This window comes from Odontesthes bonariensis, chromosome 3 (genome assembly GCF_027942865.1).
Source record: "Odontesthes bonariensis isolate fOdoBon6 chromosome 3, fOdoBon6.hap1, whole genome shotgun sequence".
Lineage (NCBI taxonomy): Eukaryota > Metazoa > Chordata > Actinopteri > Atheriniformes > Atherinopsidae > Odontesthes > Odontesthes bonariensis.
In genome coordinates, this window is record NC_134508.1 from 196,472 (window position 1) to 218,522 (window position 22,051).

General features: G+C 43.6%; 1 protein-coding gene across 4 annotated transcripts in view; it reads right to left on the bottom strand.

Annotated features, from left to right (window-relative positions):
- kcnq2b (potassium voltage-gated channel, KQT-like subfamily, member 2b) overlaps nt 1–22,051 on the bottom strand; it is a 32,335-nt gene that overhangs the window by 6,005 nt on the left and 4,279 nt on the right. For all 4 annotated transcript variants that reach the window (XM_075460012.1, XM_075460011.1, XM_075460014.1 and 1 more), the window contains exons 3-13: nt 21,448–21,538; nt 13,465–13,591; nt 12,221–12,396; nt 10,776–10,901; nt 8,516–8,626; nt 8,344–8,439; nt 7,392–7,486; nt 6,935–7,006; nt 6,544–6,573; nt 1,152–1,231; nt 622–867 (exon numbers count right to left, since the gene is read on the bottom strand). In XM_075460012.1, coding sequence (XP_075316127.1) covers nt 622–867; nt 1,152–1,231; nt 6,544–6,573; nt 6,935–7,006; nt 7,392–7,486; nt 8,344–8,439; nt 8,516–8,626; nt 10,776–10,901; nt 12,221–12,396; nt 13,465–13,591; nt 21,448–21,538 — 1,250 coding nt within the window. The remainder of the gene's footprint in view (nt 1–621; nt 868–1,151; nt 1,232–6,543; nt 6,574–6,934; nt 7,007–7,391; nt 7,487–8,343; nt 8,440–8,515; nt 8,627–10,775; nt 10,902–12,220; nt 12,397–13,464; nt 13,592–21,447; nt 21,539–22,051) is intronic.

The window sequence follows — 22,051 nt, forward strand, 5'->3', positions numbered from 1 at the left end:
ACGAGGGTAGGTTCACTTCCTGTTTTCAAAACAAAAGCATCAATTGTATCGTAATGGCTTTCCCTGTGATAAAAGGCAACGCGTATTTTATTGTGGGAAAATAACCAGGAAGTGCATTAGCTCACTGCGGCTAGCTTTAGTAGCGCCGAATTCGTGTGAACAAAATTGTAAACAGCCGGTATTTTGTCAGGTTTTCAATACGTTGGGGATCTAAACGACTACTTTCTCGCCTGAAAATGTTTCAAATGTTGCTAAAGTTTACACAGTTTAGAGCTTAAGAGAAATCAGCTTCAGGCCGGCTGATTTCGGGTCGGGCAGGAGCGCAATGCATTGTGGGTATTTCTGTTGGTTTCTGTTGTGAATCGGTGCTTTTGGATAAAACTCCACTGGGTTCACTGGACTTGGCTGAAGGGGAGTGTGTTCATGTGTCCGTCCTGTGATGGACCGTAGACCTTTCCAGGTGAACCCACCTGACTTAAATAAATTCGGCCCTCCGCTCGTGTTTGTCAGCCTTTGTTGGTACATGTTTGTAAACTGGTGTGTTTGGCTGGTTTTACGCTGCCTTTCATGTGTTGGGGACATTTTGTCAGACAGTTTATACTCTGAATTGTTGCGTCTCACCTTCGGAGTTCTGTCGGGACGCAGCTCCTCGGATCCTGAAGGCCTGTCTGGTTCGGCTGCGTTCTCCGAAGCTCCAGCTCTTTGGAACCTTGCTGGGACTCTCCTCCAGACTGGGCTCCATGCTGGGAGATCTCCTCAAGGCCTGGACGCCTCCAGGAGTTCCAGGTGCTCCTCCAGGAGTTCCAGGTACTCCTCCAGGAGTTCCAGGTACTCCAGGACCGACACCCGAGCCAACCGTTGGAACCACTAATGACGGGATGGAAAGATGAAGGTCCAGAGGCCTTTGTTGCGCTCGGCTACAGAACATCCCTACACTGACCTCCTGCTCTCAGGTAATAATAATAATTATAAAAACTTTGTTCATCCCAGAGGGAAACTCACAGTTTCCAGGAGTGTTCAGTTAAAGAAAAATAAACTCAAGTTAAAGGCAGATATATTAACAGCTTAACTAAAAGTAACTTAAAACATTAAAAGGTAAAACATTCATTGCTTTTAGCAGATATAATATCATCCTTAACAACTGCACCCACCATGCTGAGGGGAACCTTTCCCTTTGGTTCCTGAACTCCGGGGGGATGAGAAGACCCTCTCCTTCAGACTGACTTTAGAACTGCAGGTTCCACACAAAAACACAAACAAGATCTGTTAGGGACCTGATCTGTTAGGGACCTGTTCTGTTAAGGACCTGATCTGTTTAGGACCTGATCTGTTAGGGATCTGATCTGTTAGGGACCTGATCTGTTAGGGACCTGATCTGTTTTAAGAGATCTGATCTGTTAGGGACCTGATCTGTTAGGGACCTGATCTGTTAGGGACCTCATCTGTTAGGGATCTGATCTGTTAGGGACCTCATCTGTTAGGGATCTGATCTGTTAGGGACCTGATCTGTTAGGGACCTGATCTGTTGTAAGAGACCTGATCTGTTAGGGACCTGATCTGTTTGGGACCTGATCTGTTAGGGATCTGATCTGTTAGGGATCTGATCTGTTAGGGATCTGATCTGTTAGGGACCTGATCTGTTAGGGACCTGATCTGTTGTAAGAGACCTGATCTGTTAGGGACCTGATCTGTTAGGGACCTGATCTGTTGTAAGAGACCTGATCTGTTAGGGACCTGATCTGTTAGGGACCTGATCTGTTAGGGACCTGATCTGTTTGGGACCTGATCTGTTGTAAGAGACCTGATCTGTTAGGGACCTGATCTGTTAAGGACCTGATCTGTTAGGGACCTGATCTGTTAGGGATCTGATCTGTTAGGGATCTGATCTGTTAGGGACCTGATCTGTTAGGGACCTGATCTGTTGTAAGAGACCTGATCTGTTAGGGACCTGATCTGTTTGGGACCTGCTCTGTTAGGGACCTGATCTGTTAGGGACCTGATCTGTTTGGGACCTGATCTGTTAGGGACCTGATCTGTTGTAAGAGACCTGATCTGTTAGGGACCTGATCTGTTTGGGACCTGATCTGTTAGGGACCTGATCTGTTAGGGACCTGCTCTGTTAGGGACCTGATCTGTTAGGGACCTGATCTGTTAGGGACCTGATCTGTTGTAAGAGACCTGATCTGTTAGGGATCTGATCTGTTAGGGACCTGATCTGTTAGGGACCTGATCTGTTGTAAGAGACCTGGTCTGTTAGGGACCTGATCTGTTTGGGACCTGCTCTGTTAGGGACCTGATCTGTTAGGGACCTGATCTGTTTGGGACCTGATCTGTTAGGGACCTGATCTGTTGTAAGAGACCTGATCTGTTAGGGACCTGATCTGTTTGGGACCTGATCTGTTAGGGACCTGATCTGTTAGGGACCTGCTCTGTTAGGGACCTGATCTGTTAGGGACCTAATCTGTTTGGGACCTGCTCTGTTAGGGACCTGCTCTGTTAGGGACCTGATCTGTTAGGGACCTGATCTGTTAGGGACCTGCTCTGTTAGGGACCTGATCTGTTAGGGACCTGATCTGTTAGGGATCTGATCTGTTAGGGACCTGATCTGTTTGGGACCTGATCTGTTAGGGACCTGATCTGTTGTAAGAGACCTGATCTGTTAGGGACCTGATCTGTTAGGGACCTGATCTGTTTGGGACCTGATCTGTTAGGGACCTGATCTGTTAGGGATCTGATCTGTTAGGGATCTGATCTGTTAGGGATCTGATCTGTTAGGGACCTGATCTGTTAGGGACCTGATCTGTTGTAAGAGACCTGATCTGTTAGGGACCTGATCTGTTTGGGACCTGATCTGTTAGGGACCTGATCTGTTGTAAGAGACCTGATCTGTTAGGGACCTGATCTGTTTGGGACCTGATCTGTTAGGGACCTGATCTGTTAGGGACCTGATCTGTTAAGGACCTGATCTGTTAGGGACCTGATCTGTTAGGGATCTGATCTGTTAGGGATCTGATCTGTTAGGGACCTGATCTGTTTGGGACCTGATCTGTTAGGGACCTGATCTGTTGTAAGAGACCTGATCTGTTAGGGACCTGATCTGTTAGGGACCTGATCTGTTTGGGACCTGATCTGTTAGGGACCTGATCTGTTAGGGATCTGATCTGTTAGGGATCTGATCTGTTAGGGACCTGATCTGTTAGGGACCTGATCTGTTGTAAGAGACCTGATCTGTTAGGGACCTGATCTGTTAGGGATCTGATCTGTTAGGGACCTGATCTGTTAGGGACCTGATCTGTTTGGGACCTGATCTGTTAGGGACCTGATCTGTTGTAAGAGACCTGATCTGTTAGGGACCTGATCTGTTTTAAGAGATCTGATCTGTTAGGGACCTGATCTGTTAGGGACCTGATCTGTTAGGGACCTCATCTGTTAGGGATCTGATCTGTTAGGGACCTGATCTGTTAGGGACCTGATCTGTTGTAAGAGACCTGATCTGTTAGGGACCTGATCTGTTTGGGACCTGATCTGTTAGGGATCTGATATGTTAGGGATCTGATCTGTTAGGGATCTGATCTGTTAGGGACCTGATCTGTTAGGGACCTGATCTGTTGTAAGAGACCTGATCTGTTAGGGACCTGATCTGTTAGGGACCTGATCTGTTAGGGACCTGATCTGTTTGGGACCTGATCTGTTGTAAGAGACCTGATCTGTTAGGGACCTGATCTGTTAAGGACCTGATCTGTTAGGGACCTGATCTGTTAGGGATCTGATCTGTTAGGGATCTGATCTGTTAGGGACCTGCTCTGTTAGGGACCTGATCTGTTAGGGACCTGATCTGTTAGGGACCTGATCTGTTAGGGACCTGATCTGTTGTAAGAGACCTTATCTGTTAGGGACCTGATCTGTTTGGGACCTGCTCTGTTAGGGACCTGATCTGTTAGGGACCTGATCTGTTAGGGACCTGATCTGTTTGGGACCTGATCTGTTAGGGACCTGATCTGTTGTAAGAGACCTGATCTGTTAGGGACCTGATCTGTTTGGGACCTGATCTGTTAGGGACCTGATCTGTTAGGGACCTGCTCTGTTAGGGACCTGATCTGTTAGGGACCTGATCTGTTAGGGACCTGATCTGTTGTAAGAGACCTGATCTGTTAGGGATCTGATCTGTTAGGGACCTGATCTGTTAGGGACCTGATCTGTTGTAAGAGACCTGGTCTGTTAGGGACCTGATCTGTTTGGGACCTGCTCTGTTAGGGACCTGATCTGTTAGGGACCTGATCTGTTTGGGACCTGATCTGTTAGGGACCTGATCTGTTGTAAGAGACCTGATCTGTTAGGGACCTGATCTGTTTGGGACCTGATCTGTTAGGGACCTGATCTGTTAGGGACCTGCTCTGTTAGGGACCTGATCTGTTAGGGACCTAATCTGTTTGGGACCTGCTCTGTTAGGGACCTGCTCTGTTAGGGACCTGATCTGTTAGGGACCTGATCTGTTAGGGACCTGCTCTGTTAGGGACCTGATCTGTTAGGGACCTGATCTGTTAGGGATCTGATCTGTTAGGGACCTGATCTGTTTGGGACCTGATCTGTTAGGGACCTGATCTGTTGTAAGAGACCTGATCTGTTAGGGACCTGATCTGTTAGGGACCTGATCTGTTTGGGACCTGATCTGTTAGGGACCTGATCTGTTAGGGATCTGATCTGTTAGGGATCTGATCTGTTAGGGACCTGATCTGTTAGGGACCTGATCTGTTGTAAGAGACCTGATCTGTTAGGGACCTGATCTGTTTGGGACCTGATCTGTTAGGGACCTGATCTGTTGTAAGAGACCTGATCTGTTAGGGACCTGATCTGTTTGGGACCTGATCTGTTAGGGACCTGATCTGTTAGGGACCTGATCTGTTAAGGACCTGATCTGTTAGGGACCTGATCTGTTAGGGATCTGATCTGTTAGGGATCTGATCTGTTAGGGATCTGATCTGTTAGGGACCTGATCTGTTTGGGACCTGATCTGTTAGGGACCTGATCTGTTGTAAGAGACCTGATCTGTTAGGGACCTGATCTGTTAGGGACCTGATCTGTTTGGGACCTGATCTGTTAGGGACCTGATCTGTTAGGGATCTGATCTTTTAGGGATCTGATCTGTTAGGGACCTGATCTGTTAGGGACCTGATCTGTTGTAAGAGACCTGATCTGTTAGGGACCTGATCTGTTAGGGATCTGATCTGTTAGGGACCTGATCTGTTGTAAGAGACCTGGTCTGTTAGGGACCTGATCTGTTAGGGACCTGATCTGTTTGGGACCTGATCTGTTAGGGACCTGATCTGTTGTAAGAGACCTGATCTGTTAGGGACCTGATCTGTTTGGGACCTGATCAGTTAGGGACCTGATCTGTTGTAAGAGACCTGATCTGTTAGGGACCTGATCTGTTTGGGACCTGATCTGTTAGGGACCTGATCTGTTAGGGACCTGATCTGTTAAGGACCTGATCTGTTAGGGACCTGATCTGTTAGGGATCTGATCTGTTAGGGATCTGATCTGTTAGGGACCTGCTCTGTTAGGGACCTGATCTGTTAGGGACCTGATCTGTTTGGGACCTGCTCTGTTAGGGACCAGCTCTGTTAGGGACCTGATCTGTTAGGGACCTGATCTGTTAGGGACCTGATCTGTTGTAAGAGACCTGATCTGTTAGGGACCTGATCTGTTTGGGACCTGCTCTGTTAGGGACCTGATCTGTTAGGGACCTGATCTGTTAGGGACCTGATCTGTTTGGGACCTGATCTGTTAGGGACCTGATCTGTTGTAAGAGACCTGATCTGTTAGGGACCTGATCTGTTTGGGACCTGATCTGTTAGGGACCTGATCTGTTAGGGACCTGCTCTGTTAGGGACCTGATCTGTTAGGGACCTGATCTGTTGTAAGAGACCTGATCTGTTAGGGATCTGATCTGTTAGGGACCTGATCTGTTAGGGACCTGATCTGTTGTAAGAGACCTGATCTGTTAGGGACCTGATCTGTTAGGGACCTGATCTGTTAGGGACCTGATCTGTTAGGGACCTGATCTGTTAGGGACCTAATCTGTTAGGGACCTAATCTGTTAGGGACCTGATCTGTTAGGGACCTGATCTGTTAGGGACCTGATCTGTTAGGGACCTGATCTGTTGTAAGAGACCTGATCTGTTAGGGACCTGATCTGTTAAGGATCTGATCTGTTAGGGACCTGATCTGTTTGGGACCTGCTCTGTTAGGGACCTGATCTGTTAGGGACCTGATCTGTTGTAAGAGACCTGATCTGTTAGGGACCTGATCTGTTTGGGACCTGATCTGTTAAGGATCTGATCTGTTAGGGACCTGGTCTGTTGTAAGGGACCTGATCTGTTGGGGACCTGATCTGTTACGGACCTGATCTGTTAAGGACCTGATCTGTTAGGGACCTGATCTGTTAGGGACCTGATCTGTTTGGGACCTGGTCTGTTAGGGACCTGATCTGTTGGGGACCTGGTCTGAGAACAAAAGGAGCTCAGAACAGTAGTGAGGACTGACCTGGGGGATGGCTCTGGCTGGACGTCCTTCCTGTACAGAGACACATTGTTACTCATGGTTTTGATTTTTTTCAAAGCTGTGGTCAGATCTTCTAAAGAGCCAGGACATGACCACATACCATCTAACTTTTTCTTTTAAATGGAACCAGAATCAGAACAGTTCAAATGTGTCCTGTCATAAAACAGGTTTTCACTCAAACTGTTTCAACAACATTTCCCTTCAACAGAAACTTCAGCCTGACTTCTGGTCAGAGGTCTGAGACCAGCAGATGGTCCATTCCTCTGGACATCAGTTCTTAGTTAACGTGTCCAATCTATACATGAACTTTTCTCACTCCCAGGACCATCCAGACAATTCAAGCAACATGTGACATGAATGAAATCTCACAGACCTGAAGGAGAGTCCTGATTTGTTCTTGAGGTTCCTGAGTAAGTCCAGCTGATTGAGGGGAGGAATCAGCCTGCTGAAATACAAACAGATATGGTAAATGGACTGTACCTGTATAGCGCTTTTCTAGTCTAGCTGACCACTCAAAGCGCTTCTAACACTACATGCCACATTCACCCATTCACACAAACTCATACAGCACGTCTACATCTATACACACTACGTGCTTTATAATCATTCACACAAACATTCATACACCGACGGATTTATCGGTAGGCAACGTGGGGTTCAGTGTCTTGCCCAAGGACACTTCGACATGTAGCCCATGGAAGCCGGAGTCGAACCACCGACCTTCCGATTAGTGGGCGACTGCTCTTCCTCCTGAGCTACAGACACCCAATAATAAAGATAATAAAGGTAGAGTAGGAGCATCAGCAGGAGGTCTGCAGGTGGAGACTCACCTGTACATGGGGACGGACACGGTCCGCTCATAATAATCCCAGGTAGAAGTCAGGTCTGTCCGGCTCAGGTTTGTTGCGTAAACTCTCCAGGCCGCCTGCAGACAGATGATCACCATTAGGAAGGAATGAATGAGAAAAAGAATGCTACTACATTAATGTGACACATTCAAAGAGTGAGAATGGCTTTTCTGTGTCCGATTTCAGGGAACAGACCCCTAAAATGAGAGCTCCTTTTCTCACAAACTCTGGTTCTACCAGTCCCGACATGTTTTTAGGAGCATTCACATTTTCAGGGATCCAAAACAAAAAAAGCAAGCTCGGGGGTGGTGAGGGGTCTGTCTGTGTTTGGGAGAGGAGATACAGAAGCTGCTGATAGAAATGAGCCAGTGCTTCAGACTTTCAAAAGGTGGAAAAACAAGTCTGATCATGTTTGATCTGAGCTTCGTAACTGATATTAGAATCAAACATTTACTCCTAGATTCCTGCAGCCTGAATGATGTTATCTGACAGACTGCAGAGATCAGAACCAATGGACCCAAACAGGATGACCAAAGAGAACAAAAGGAGTCTGAGGACTGAGCCCTGTGGTGTGCCACTACAAGTCAAACACGAGCCACTCTTGAAGACCCAGCTCTTCAGAGAGCATCCACTACCCTGTACTTCCCTACTGTACTCCATCTCTACCTTGTCACCTCTGACAGAGCCTGACTGGTGGTTTTCCTTCTATGTAGCTTGTTGTTCGGTTTGATGTTAGCTGCATTGTTATATCCTCATTTGTAAGTCGCTTTAGATAAAAGCGTCTGCCAAATGCATAAACGTATTACCACGAGTCAACTGAGGAGGTAAAGTCATTCACCTCATTACCGCCTGGCTCTGACCTGGATGTAACATGAGGACAGATCACTGTACCGGTGGGATGTTAGAGCGCTAACCCTAACCCTTAGAGCTTCACCTGTATCAGTCCAGCTGCTGGGTTTCGTCTCTTCTCAAAGTGCTTCTGTCTGTGTTGCTCCTGAACCTTCAGAGCAAAACCAGAGCCCAGAATCCCCTGAGGACAGACAACCAGGTGAGCCGGTGTTTCGGGTAAAATCTGGTAAAACCAGGTAAAGATTAAAGTAACTCACAGCTGGCAGAGCGAAGAACGAGACTCCGATCAGAGTGAAAGTAGCAGCCAGTAAACGTCCATTCCACGTGATGGGGAACTTGTCTCCGTAACCGATGGTCGTCAAGGTGATCTGACAGACGCGGAAACAGACCAATCAGATCGTCTCGTGGCTGAGAAAACAACAGCAGGTGTTTGTGTTCCCAAGAGTTAATTTCGAGTCAGTTTCAACTCAACCAGTCAAAACCAAAAAGAGAACAGGGAGCTACAAAACTGAGAATCACTTTCCAATACTGTTCATCACTCTTGCACTAGCTACCTATCTCCTATTGTCTACCTAACCCTAACCTACCTATCTTCTATTGTCTACCTAACCATAACCCTACCTACCTATCTCCTATTGTCTACCTAACCCTACCTACCTATCTCCTATTGTCTACCTAACCCTAACCCTACCTACCTATCTCCTATTGTCTACCTAACCCTAACCCTAACCTACCTATCTCCTATTGTCTACCTAACCCTAACCCTACCTACCTATCTCCTATTGTCTATCTAACCCTAACCTACCTATCTCCTATTGTTTACCTAACCCTAACCCTAACCTACCTATCTCCTATTGTCTACCTAACCCTAACCTACCTATCTCCTATTGTCTACCTAACCCTAACCCTACCTACCTATCTCCTATTGTCTACCTAACCCTAACCCCAACCCTAACCCTAACCTACCTATCTCCTATTGTCTACCTAACCCTAACCTACCTATCTCCTATTGTCTACCTAACCCTAACCCTACCTACCTATCTCCTATTGTCTACCTAACCCTAACCCTAACCTACCTATCTCCTATTGTCTACCTAACCCTAACCCTACCTACCTATCTCCTATTGTCTACCTAACCCTAACCCTACCTACCTATCTCCTATTGTCTACCTAACCCTAACCTACCTATCTCCTATTGTCTACCTAACCCTAACCCTACCTACCTATCTCCTATCGTCTATCTAACCCTAACCTACCTATCTCCTATTGTTTACCTAACCCTAACCCTAACCTACCTATCTCCTATTGTCTACCTAACCCTAACCCACTACCTACCTATCTCCTATTGTCTTCCTAACCCTAACCTACATATCTCCTATTGTCTAACTAACCCTAACCCACTACCTACCTATCTCCTATTGTCTACCTAACCCTAACCCTAACCCATGGACATTTTCTGATTCACGCTGGCAGGCGCTGCACATGTGTCATACTATGATGTCTGCTCAATTCTGGTGGATGGACCATCATTGCATAGCTGTTGTTTATCATATATGCATATATACTATATTTTCATAGTTAGATTTTTATTTTTAATTCTAGTTTGTATTTACCCACATGCACAGGCCTACCTTTACCAACACGGCTGCTACAAAGCATCTGAGAAGAAATTTATGGTCGGTGTATCAGAGAATGATGTAACCAAATTTAGATTATTAATTCCATTAGGTAGGACAGCTAAACTTTACTCATAGAGGACTACATTAAGGTGGTGATTCTATGGATTGATAACACTGGACAATGTTGCCCCTCTGAAAAGGAAGATAATCAGTCAATCAGAAGAGGTTGGCTCCTTGGTATAATTCACAGCTGTGTGCTTCAAAGCAGGCTGCAAGAAAGCTGGTACATCCAATCCAGCATTCTGTTACAGAGACTTGAACATGTTATTGGGATTAAAGGAACTGCATTAGGCTGGTTTTTATTGATAAAAATTTATTTATCTGATAGATTTCAGTTTGTTCTTGTAAATGAAGAATCTTCCTCACACACCAGAGTAAGTCATGGAGTTCCTCAGGGTTCTGTGCTTGGACCAATTCTTTTCACTTTATACATGCTTCCATTAGGAAACATTATTAGACAGCATGGCATAAATTTCCATTGCTATGCTGATGATACCCAGTTGTACTTATCTATAAAACCAGATGAACCCAATAGGTTGGTCAGACTACAACCATCTTAAAGACATAAAGACCTGGATGATTTTCTATTTTTCTACAGGTGCACGCTCAGGACAGGAGATCGGATGAAAGAGAAGTTTCGGTGCAGTCTGTTTTTGGGTTTGTATGTATGAATTGGACTAATTTGGAATTTAATTTTAATTGGCTTCAATTGAATTTAAACTTTGAAGTGCCTTAAGATGAAATTTGTTGGAATAAATCAATACAACTGAATTGAACTGATTCAGTACCTCAGTCAGTCCATCTGTGGTTATATTATAAGTGTGTGATGTAATCTCACCAGTCCCCACCAGAGGGCATCGGCATACGTCTCAAACTGTTCATTGTCTTCTTTCTCTGCCAAATAAACAAGGAAACTGGCCAGAATGAGACACAGGAAGCCGATGTACCAGGCTGTGATCAGCTCCTGCAGGCAAAGAGACAGCAGGTCAAACATTATGATCAGGAGCAACTGAAACCAGTTCGGTTGGGTTAAACACCTGATTCCCAACACAGTGGATCAATCTATTCTGATTCTACCACGTGGTCAGCTCACAGTGAGGAGTAGGGATGGGAATCGAGAACCGGTTCCCAGTGTTTCAATTCCTTGGAATCGTTTGGCGATTTTGCAAACGATTCCCTTTTATTGATTCCAGTGGGCGCGAATGATGTCACCACGCAACGTTGCGTGGCGAGTCCAGCGCAGCCAGCAGTCAACACTAAACATGGCGCCCAAGCGGTACAAACGCTCGAAAGTTTTATTACACATCCCTAAAAAAGACGACAACAGGGCAACTTGCAAAGTGAATATTTCACCAAAGGGAGGAAATACTACCAACATGCAATAACTATGAATGAATGTCGCGTTTTCGATCTGCTCCGGACTAACGTTGGTGAATCTGAACCCAGCAACGTTAGCAACGTTAGCATGTCCTCGGCTAACACTGCAGGTAACTAACTAACAAACACTGCCTATCATGTTAGCACCATTTGCCTCATTGTAAAAGCTGCTGTTAGTAACGGTTAAGGTTAAATGAATGCCTTCTCAGGCATTACATTTAGATGAAATCATGAGAGACAGAGCCTGACTGGCTCAGAGCCAGAGGTACTACCCCCAGTTCACCTCTACCTCCAGCTTCTCCTTTCACCAGAGCAGGAAGAGTTAAATTACCCAGGCCAGGATAGACCAATGTGGACCTCACCGTTGTTGGGTTTGTGAGGTCATGACTCGTGTTACTTCTAAACTAAACAAAGTTGATGCTAATCGACCGGTTTGTTGTCCTTTTTCTCCAAATGAGAATCGATAAGGGAACCGACAAAGAACCGAATCGTTAAGCAGAATCGAAAATGGAATTGGAATCGTAAAAATCTTATCAATTCCCATCCCTAGTGAGGAGGTTAGGTCTCTGTATAGGCTTCGCCCCAAAGCCCTGAACAGGATCAAACCAGTACAGAGGACAGATGGAGCTACACAAGCAGACTCACTATGAGCACATCAATAACCATCATCAGGATCAATGACGGTGATCAGATGTCAGGAAGATTAAACCAGTGAACCTGCTCTGTTGGTTATTCTACCCTCAGAGCTGCTGTGGTGTGCGTGTTGACCCTGAAACCCTGAAACGTGTACGTTTGCCCGGACTAAAGCAGGTAACATGTCAGAGTTCCAGCTCCTCAGAGCTGCAGGATGAACCCATCTGAAGGAGGAGCAAAGCGAACGGAAACTGATGGAACAGGATCGGTTACCTTGCTGTGGGCATAGACCACCGACCCCAGCAGCTTCCAGGTTCCCCCCCGTCGGTCCATCCGGATCATCCGGAGAATCTGCAGAAACCGAAGAGATCTGATGGCAGATGTGGCAAAGACGTTCCCCTGAGTCCCGGCAGCGAGGACAGAGATGGAGGCTATCAGCACCATGACGTCTGCAGACAGATGTGGCAAAGACGCAGATCATGAGGGTCTTATTTCCCCTTTGGGATGAATAAAGGACTTTTTCAGCAATGCTGGAAGGAACCCACAGAAAGACATCACATCCCTCTGAAGACTAAACTCCTCAGAGAACACATTCAACACCCCAACGCATCTAACACACACCGACTCTGGACTGTTGAACTGGCTCTATGGGGACTCCTTTAAACAGAACCTAATGCTGACCATGTGAGGAAGAAAAGCTCGATGGCTGTGTTTGAAACCGCCTACTACATACTACATACTTACATACTACATACTCATCGATCAGACAGTATGCAGAGTGTTTACCCACAATGCATTTCGCTCCTGCCCGAGCCGAAATCAGCCGGCCTGAAGCTGATTTCCCTTAAGCTCTAAACTCTGTAAACTTTAGCAATATTTGAAACATTTTCAGGAGAGAAAGTAGTCGTTTAGATCCCCAACGTGTTGAAAATCTGACAAAATACCGGCTGTTTACCATTTTGTTCCCACGAATTCGGCGCTACTAAAGCTAGCCGCAGTGAGCTAACGCACTTCCAGTTATTTTCCCAAAATAAAATACCCGTTGCCTTTTATCACAGGGAAAACCATTAAGATACAATTGGTGCTTTTGTTTTGAAAACAGGAAGTGAACCTACCCTCGTTGTAGCTAGCTTGAAACTGCCGTTTTGACACGAAATGACGATCGGCGACGTCACGTTACGTTGCATCTTGGTTAGTTTGAGTATGAGTAGTAACCTCATGATGCATACCCAACATTTAGAGAATCTAGTATGCATCCGGGAACTTAAAAAAAGTTAAAGTTAGTAGGAGTAGTAGGAGTAGTAGGAGAAGTAGGCGGTTTCGAACACAGCCAATGACTAACTGGGAGCGTGAAGTGTTCTCGGGCAGCCTCTGTGGCAAGTTTGTCTCCAAATTTGAAGTTGATTTCTGGAAGATTTGTTGCAGCTACATATCGGAGATGATGGCATACTCAGAGAATGAAAATGACTCTTAACAGAGCTATGACTGTGAGAAAGAGGACGAGTTTGAAGACTTACCGATGACACAAAATGGTTTCCTGGCAAACTTCAGTCGTCCTCTCCATCCGCGGTAGCGACAGCAGCAACCTGCGGCCCAGATTCTGACCATGTACTCCACCCCGAACACCACGATGGTCACCACCTCCTGTTACACCACAGCAAGACAAATTCAACTTTTTAACCACCAACTACAGTGGAGGTTTAGCTTTTACTGCTCTGTCTATTTCACACAAGTTCAGCAGTTTGGAAACTTTCCAAGCAGCCAGACTTGGTTCTAATACTTTAAAGTGGTCTTGAGTAAAAGTTCTGCAGCTTCCTGAAGCTCTCTCAGAGTTTCTCTTTGGACATTTTCTGCTTCTTCCCTCATCTTCAGTCCAGTCCTTGTACCTGAGCATCTTCAGAGGAATGTGTTTTTTCTCTGTTAAGCCACTTAACTCTGAGCCATGAACCATTCAGGCAGGAAAAAGGCTCCTAACTCAAGGGATGAACCAGTGTTGTGTCCAACTTAGCAAAGAAGCCGTTTTAAACTGGATCTTTAGGCACTTCACTGGAAAAAATGCCCCTCCAAAAATAAGTAAGAAAAACAACAAATAAAAGACGTTTTTGCTTGAAATAAGCAAAAAAAATCTGCCAATGGAACTAGTGAAAATCGGCTTGTCAAGATTTCTTGAAATAAGATGTGATATTTGGGACTTTTGAGATAAAAGTGATCTTGAAATTAGCTTAAAAACCTCTTCAAATGTCAAAAAAAGCTTGTTTCATATGATATGTGACTCAAAACAATTTGTTTTCAAGACTTTTTCATTTAACAAGATATTCCAGATGTATTGTCTTCAAACAAGTCCCTATATCTGGCTGAAATGGTACTTGTTAGGCAGTTGTGTCTTATATTAAGTGTAATGAGATATTTTGACTAGAAATAGAGTTAGAGTTAGAGTTAGAGTTCTTTATTGTCCATTAAACTTACATGAAATGGAAATTTCTCTTTGGTAATGGCATAAAAACACACAAAGACAAACACATATCACACTCAACATAATAAATAAATAGATACGGGTAAGAATAAGATAAAAACTATAGAATAAAGACACATTACTCTGTCCATTTCACTCAAATATTAAAACCATATAAAAGTTACCATACTACTGCTGAAAGACTGTTTAAGGTGCACTTAGAGCTTATCTACACTATGTTACTTTAGAGGTAGATCTTCATTGAGAATGGCCACAGCTGATGGAACAAATGACCGCTTGTAACCATTCTTCCTTGTCATTGGGACTTTTAGTCTTCGTCCAGATGGTAACAGCTGGAGAGCACAGTTCAGACGGTGAGTGGGGTCCTGATAGACTTGAAATGCCTTCTTTGTTAGGGCCTGTGTGTATAGATGTGAAAGTTGTAGTTGTTTGTGTCCAATGATCTTTCCAGCCTGGTTGACAATCTGTGCCAGTTTATTTTTTTGTTTGACAGAGAGCTGCCCATACCATGACATGATGTTAAATGTCAGCACACTCTCGGTCAGGAATTTGTAGACCATTGACATGGTGCGCTGACTGGTGTTGAGGCCCCTGAGTTTCCTCAGAAGAGCCAGGCGCTGTCTTCCTTTCTTGAATGTGTAGTCTACATGGTCTTGAAATTGTAGCTGACTATCTATGACTGTCCCAAGGTATTTGAACTGTGACACCTGCTCTACCTCTTGACCCTTCATGCTGATTGGCCTGAAGGTTTGCCCAGTGTCTTTATTGCCTCCCTTCTTGCTGCTTCCCAGCCACATCTCCTTGGTCTTGGAGATGTTAAGATCCAGGAAGCTGCTGTCAAACCATGCAGATAGGGTGTTGATGTACTGCAGGTAGGGGGAGCTGTCTGTGTCCCCTAGGCAGGCAATTAGGGCCATATCATCTGCATACTTGATGAGGGAGAGGTCATTGCTGTTGCATTGCAACTCATTTGTGTATATGGAAAAGAGCAGGGGTGATAGCACACATCCTTGAGGAACACCAGTGTTGAGGACTAGAGAGTCAGAGAGGCAGTTGTTGATGCACACACGCTGGGGCCGGTTTCTCAGGAAGTCCCTGATAAGGAGGACTAGGCCAGAACTGACTTTCATGTCACAAAGGCGCTGTAGGAGGAGGTGTGGTTGCACAGTGTTGAAGGCTGAGGAGAAATCCATAAAAAGAACACGGGCGTGAGTCTTTGGTTTATCCAAGTGAACATATATATTATTTAGGAGAGTGAGTGTGGCATCCTCCACCCCTCTGTTGGTTCGGTATGCAAATTGCATAGGGTCTAATTGACCTGCTACCTGGCGGGTCAGATCGTTGCGAATTAGACGCTCCATGCATTTGCTGAGGATGGGTGTGAGGGCAATGGGTCTGAAGTCATTATTGGTTTTGGCGTGGGGAGTTTTTGGTACAGGAATGATGGTTGCTGTCTTCCAGACTTTAGGGTAAAAGTTGCTGTTCAAGAACAGCTGGAATACCTTTGTGATGGTTGGACCTAGTTGGACGGCACATTCCTTTAACACCCTCCCCTTGAGTCCGTCTGGGCCTGGGGCTTTATGAGGGTTAAGCCTCTGGAATATGGAGGTTACTGCGTGCTCGTGAATAGTCATTGGGTCAGGAGTTAGACCAGCACATACATCATCACACTCTTTTTGAAAATCATGGATGTCAAACCTGGAGTAAAAAGTGTTTAGGTTGTTTGCGAGCTGGACAGGGTCCTCGTCACATTGAGAGATGTGTCTTTGCTCCCTGCCCATCATTTTGTTCAGCCCTCTCCATGCATCTCTGGCATTACCAGTCCTTAGTTTTTCTTCAACCTTATCTTTGTAGTTCAATTGGGCCTTTTTTATTAGCCGCCTGACCTCCTTGGTCAGTTCCTTTGTTTCCTCTAGGTTACCCTCCATGAAGGCTATTTTCTTCAGATTTAGATGGTGTTTCAGTTCTTTACTGACCCACGGTTTGTTATTGGAAAATATTTTAATTTCCTTTGTTCCAATTACTGAGTGCACACAAAAATTAATATAACTGGTTATGGTGTCAATTAATAGTTCATTATTGTTCTCACAGTCATTAAAAAACAGTTCCCACTCTGTTGTCTCAAAACAACCTCTCAGCATGTCCACTGAGCTATCAGTCCAGGCCTGGCAGCGAATTACAGTGGGTTTAGTCCTCTTCAGTGATTGACGATACTTTGGAAGGAGGTGAATGACGTTATGATCTGACAGCCCCAGAGGGGGGCGGGACCGGGAAACGTAAGCACCTTCCACATTCCCATAACATTTATCGAGTATTTTGCTCAGTCTTGTCGTGCATGTGATATATTGTTCCAAGTTCGGCAAGTGTAGGGAGACGTCGCATTTATCAAAATCACCTAACAGAAAAACAGGGTCGTCACCTGAGAGGCGCAGCGCTTTGTTGTAGCTGGCAGCTATGCTGTCTGCAGCGAGTTTGAAATCTGGACCAGGCACATACACCAGGATGACTGTCATCTGGCCAAATTCTCGTGGCAAATAGTGTGGTCTGAATGAAACAGTCATTAGTTCATAGTGAGGAGTGCATTTAGTGTCACGTACCGTGATGTTAGTTGCCCAGCTGGAGTTTATGAACATACACAGCCCTCCTCCAATGCGCTTTCCTGTCTGTGTTGCGTTCCGATCATAGCGAACTAAGGAATATCCCTCCAAGTTTATGTTGTTAATGTCATCGTTCAGCCATGTCTCAGTTAGACATATCAGGTTTGACTGTTTGAAGTCCCTGTCAAACTTTATGAGAACAGAAAGTTCATTCATTTTGTTCTGAAGTGAGCGCACATTGGAAAGAGTTACTGTCGGGAGAGGGAAGCGACTTCCCCTCCGTTTGATCCTGTTACGAATCCCGCCTCTTGATCCTCTTTTCTTTTTCTTCTTATTACTCCATCCATGGAGAAATATTCCAGGAGGGCTGAAGAGGAGTTTTGGTAGGTCATCAGAGGAATATCGGAGATTCAGTTGATCATCCCGAGTGTAGCGAAAGTTGGGCACCTGACAGTGAAGTGGAGTTTCTCTTCCGTGTGCGCTTACAGAGTCCCATAGAATTGTTAGGATCCAACTCATTATCGCGATCTTGATCAGCATACTGTCCAACATGTTTACTTCACCGTATTATCACTTGTTTTCCACTAACTAACTTACTACAAAAGATAGACAAACAATGACAAACTCGACACACGCCACTACCGAGGGTCAGCACGTACGCATGCGCCCCAATTTCATCAGCTCACTGTAGATACACTGATACAAACTTGCTGAGACAAATATACTTGGTAAGACTGATTTTTTCCAGTGTTTGTTCCCAGCAGCCTGTCACAGAGACGCATCATTTGTTCCCATTTCTTTAGCTGCATCTGTGAAAAACAGCTTTATAGTTTCAACTTTTTTGTACATTTACATTTAAAACTGCTTTCAGTTACCAAAAGAGTCAAATTAATATATGAAATTCAGTTTTAAAAAAATCCTAATCCCAAAATAATTAATGTTATCACGTCTAAAAGTAGAAAAGTAGGAAAAAAACAGACAATAATAAGAATTATATGTTATTCAACATCAAGAAAAAGTAAATCAGATTCAATTTAAAGCTTAAAAAAGGAATATAAGATATAATCTAATGACTAATTATGGAACAATTAATATAAATGAAATGATTAAACTGTTTTATGCCACCAGAAATAAATAATCTAGAAGCTCTTTGTGGGTTTTAGACTGGAATTAAGATTTGTTCCCATTTCTTTAGCTGCATGTGTGAAAAACAGCAAAGATAACACAGTGTGACAGACAGAAAACAGGATTTCTGCAGCAACAAGGTGATTCCCAAAGAGCTGCTAGCTGAAAACTTGGCATATCTCAGCATGGTGTGCAGTGTGTCCTTAAAACATTTGAGGAAACTGGACAAGTGGAGGACAAAAGAAGAAGTGTCAGGCCTAAAGAACTATCTCCAGCAGATGAACAGGATCTGAAAGTGATGTCCTTAAGAAAGAGGAAAACTTCCAGCAAAGACCTGACACAGGAGCTGAGAGATGCATCTGGACCTTCAGCTGATCCATCTGCTGTTGGCCCAAGCCTCATCAGAAATGGGCTCCATGGAAGGGTGGCTGTCAAGAAGCCGTTCTTAAGGAAGGGAAACAGGGAGAAAAGGCTGAGCTGTGCCAAAGGACACAAGAAGTGGGCTGAAAATCAGTGGCAGCAGGTCTGATGGAGGGATGAATCCTCCCCAGAGCCCGGAGCTCAACATTACTGAAGCAGTGTGGGATCATGTTGGCAGAGAACGCAACAAAAGGCAGCCCACATCCAAAGAAGAGCTTTGGGATGTCCTTCAAGAAGCCTGGAGAACTATTCCTGAAGACTCCTTAAAGAAAGGACAGAAAGCTCGTCTGAGAGGGTTCAGGCTGTGCTGGAGGAGAAAGGAGCTCAGTGCAGATATTATAAAAGTTAGATTAAACAAAGATGTTAGTCTGTGCAACAATGTAATGGGAATAAATAAATAAAACAAAACCAAGCTTAAAGTGCAACAACATTAACTGCATTTACCAAGATAAATTAATTATCTATCCACATATTTTACTTTGAATTTAGTTTTAATTTTTAAAATAAGACCAAAAAGATTGCTCTTGAGTTTGGTCTCTGATGCTCTCGGGCCTTCAGGGAGGTTATTCCACAGATTATGTGTCACATAAAAAGAAAAAAAGACCTCAGGTTTTAATTCTTAGTTTAGGATGATTAAAGGGTCTAAAAAGGATTCAGGAGAGTTCAAAGAGTACAATCTGGTCTGATAAATACACAAAGGCTATTAAGAGTCGAGTAAAAACTAATAACAAGCCAACAAACTAACTAACAATAACAAACTAATAACAAGCCAACAAACTAATAACAAGCCAACAAACTAATAACAAGCCAACAAACTAATAACAACCCAACAAACTAACTAACAATAACAAACTAATAACAAGCCAACAAACTAATAACAACCCAACAAACTAATAACAACCCAACAAACTAACTAACAATAACAAACTAATAACAAGCCAACAAACTAATAACAACCCAACAAACTAACTAACTAACAACAAACTAACTAACAATAACAAACTAATAACAAGCCAACAAACTAACTAACAATAACAAACTAATAACAACCCAACAAACTAACTAACAATAACAAACTAATAACAAGCCAACAAACTAATAACAACCCAACAAACTAACTAACAATAACAAACTAATAACAACCCAACAAACTAACTAACAATAACAAACTAATAACAAGCCAACAAACTACTAACAACCCAACAAACTAACTAACAATAACAAACTAATAACAACCCAACAAACTAACTAACAATAACAAACTAATAACAAGCCAACAAACTAATAACAACCCAACAAACTAACTAACAATAACAAACTAATAACAAGCCAACAAACTAATAACAACCCAACAAACTAACTAACAATAACAAACTAATAACAACCCAACAAACTAACTAACAATAACAAACTAATAACAAGCCAACAAACTAATAACAACCCAACAAACTAACTAACAATAACAAACTAATAACAAGCCAACAAACTAATAACAAGCCAACAAACTAATAACAACCCAACAAACTAACTAACAATAACAAACTAATAACAAGCCAACAAACTAATAACAACCCAACAAACTAACTAACAATAACAAACTAATAACAAGCCAACAAACTAACTAACAACAACAAACTAACTAACAATAACAAACTAATAACAAGCCAACAAACTAACTAACAATAACAAACTAATAACAAGCCAACAAACTAACTAACAACAACAAACTAACTAACAATAACAAACTAATAACAAGCCAACAAACTAACTAACAATAACAAACTAATAACAAGCTAACAAACTAACAATAACAAACTAATAACAAACTAACAATAACAAGCCAACAAACTAACAATAACAAGCTAACTAACAATAACAAACTAATAACAAGCTAACAAACTAACTAACAATAACAAATTAATAACTAAGAACGTTAAAATAAATTCTGAAAGTGTTACGCAGCCAGCAGTCTTTTAAATGCGTGTGATAGATAGATAGATAGATAGATAGATAGATAGATAGATAGATAGATAGATAGATAGATAGATAGATAGATAGATAGATAGATAGATAGATAGATAGATAGATAGATAGATAGATATGTAAACAATTAAAGTAAAAACAAGCAAATAGAATAAAATAAAATAAAACAGAAATAGTGAATAAACATTAGCTATATACAAATCTACAGTTTTTAGGTGGCACATCAGCCTAATTGTTCTGATTAGCATCACCTGCTGCACCTGTGAAGGTGAGCAGAAAGCATACCTGAAGTGGCTTTAAGGGGAGTTACAGAAAGTTAACTGGCTGGGTTTTAGGTCTTTGTGTTTGGTCTCTATTTCATGTTGCGGCCCCAGGAGCCGAGTTCAGAACAACATTTATGACCAACTGGATTCCATCTCACTGGAACTCGGCTGAATGTTTTCAGGACCAAAAGCTCAGAACAGGTTGGACCAAATTATGAAAAGCTCATAAATCAAAATATAATCTCAACTATCGATGGACTTTTCTGTGTCTTTAAGCACGAATGCTAACAGTGTCCCAGGGTTCGGGGTACCTAGGGGTTAACCCCTAACCCCTAACCCAGGGACACTGTTAGCATGTCTAATCCTGTCCAAGACTGGCCGTCTTTGTCTCTTAATGCTGTTTCGTGTGTCCGTCTGACGGATCGATGACTGCAAGCAGCAGATCACTGACACCGTCGGGCTGAACCATCTGAGAGCAGAACACTGAGTTAGCTTAAAGGTGAAACCGTATCAACCATAATATTTAATTTCTTACAGTAATTCTGCAGCCGATCAAACAACGAAGAAGGTGAAAACTTCTCAACTGTAATCAGATCAATAGTTCTGACCTCGCTGTGTTGTTTGTGTTTGTGTGTTCACCAGGATGTAGAGGGCGTCCTCCGAACTCTTCTCATATTCTCTGATGGTGGAGAACACCGACAGAACCAGGCAGGAGAACACCAGCAGGAACCTGAACACAAAACACATGGAAACTGACCCAGATCTGTCTTCAGTTATTGATCCCCAACTGTTTCTGTAAACTTCCTGACCAGAGAGCAGCATCTTTGAAAGATCGATAGAGTTGTTCTTTCATTTCTAGCTAAATTAAAGAGAGACATATCTTAGCTGCTCCTAGAACTGCTTCTTCTGGAGATCTCTGATGTTGCTCCTGAGATCTGTTGAAGCCAATCTCCCCGTTTGGGGGCCCCGAGAGATTTCTCGTCTTGATATCAGTGGCATCAATCCACTCCTTTGGCCAGGTTATTATGCCAGCAGGGTATCTGACGTATGTGTCGATGACACTTTAGGGTCTGCCTCACTCTTTGGAGGTACTTGGTTGTAGGGGGTTGGCATTTGTCTGTGGGATCCCAAGGTATTTGTAGCTGTCCTGAATTTTGGTTATGGGGCCCTCCGGTAGTTCAACCCCTTCAGCCATGATCACCTTGCCACTCTTTGATATCATTCAGCTGCATTTTAATCTCGT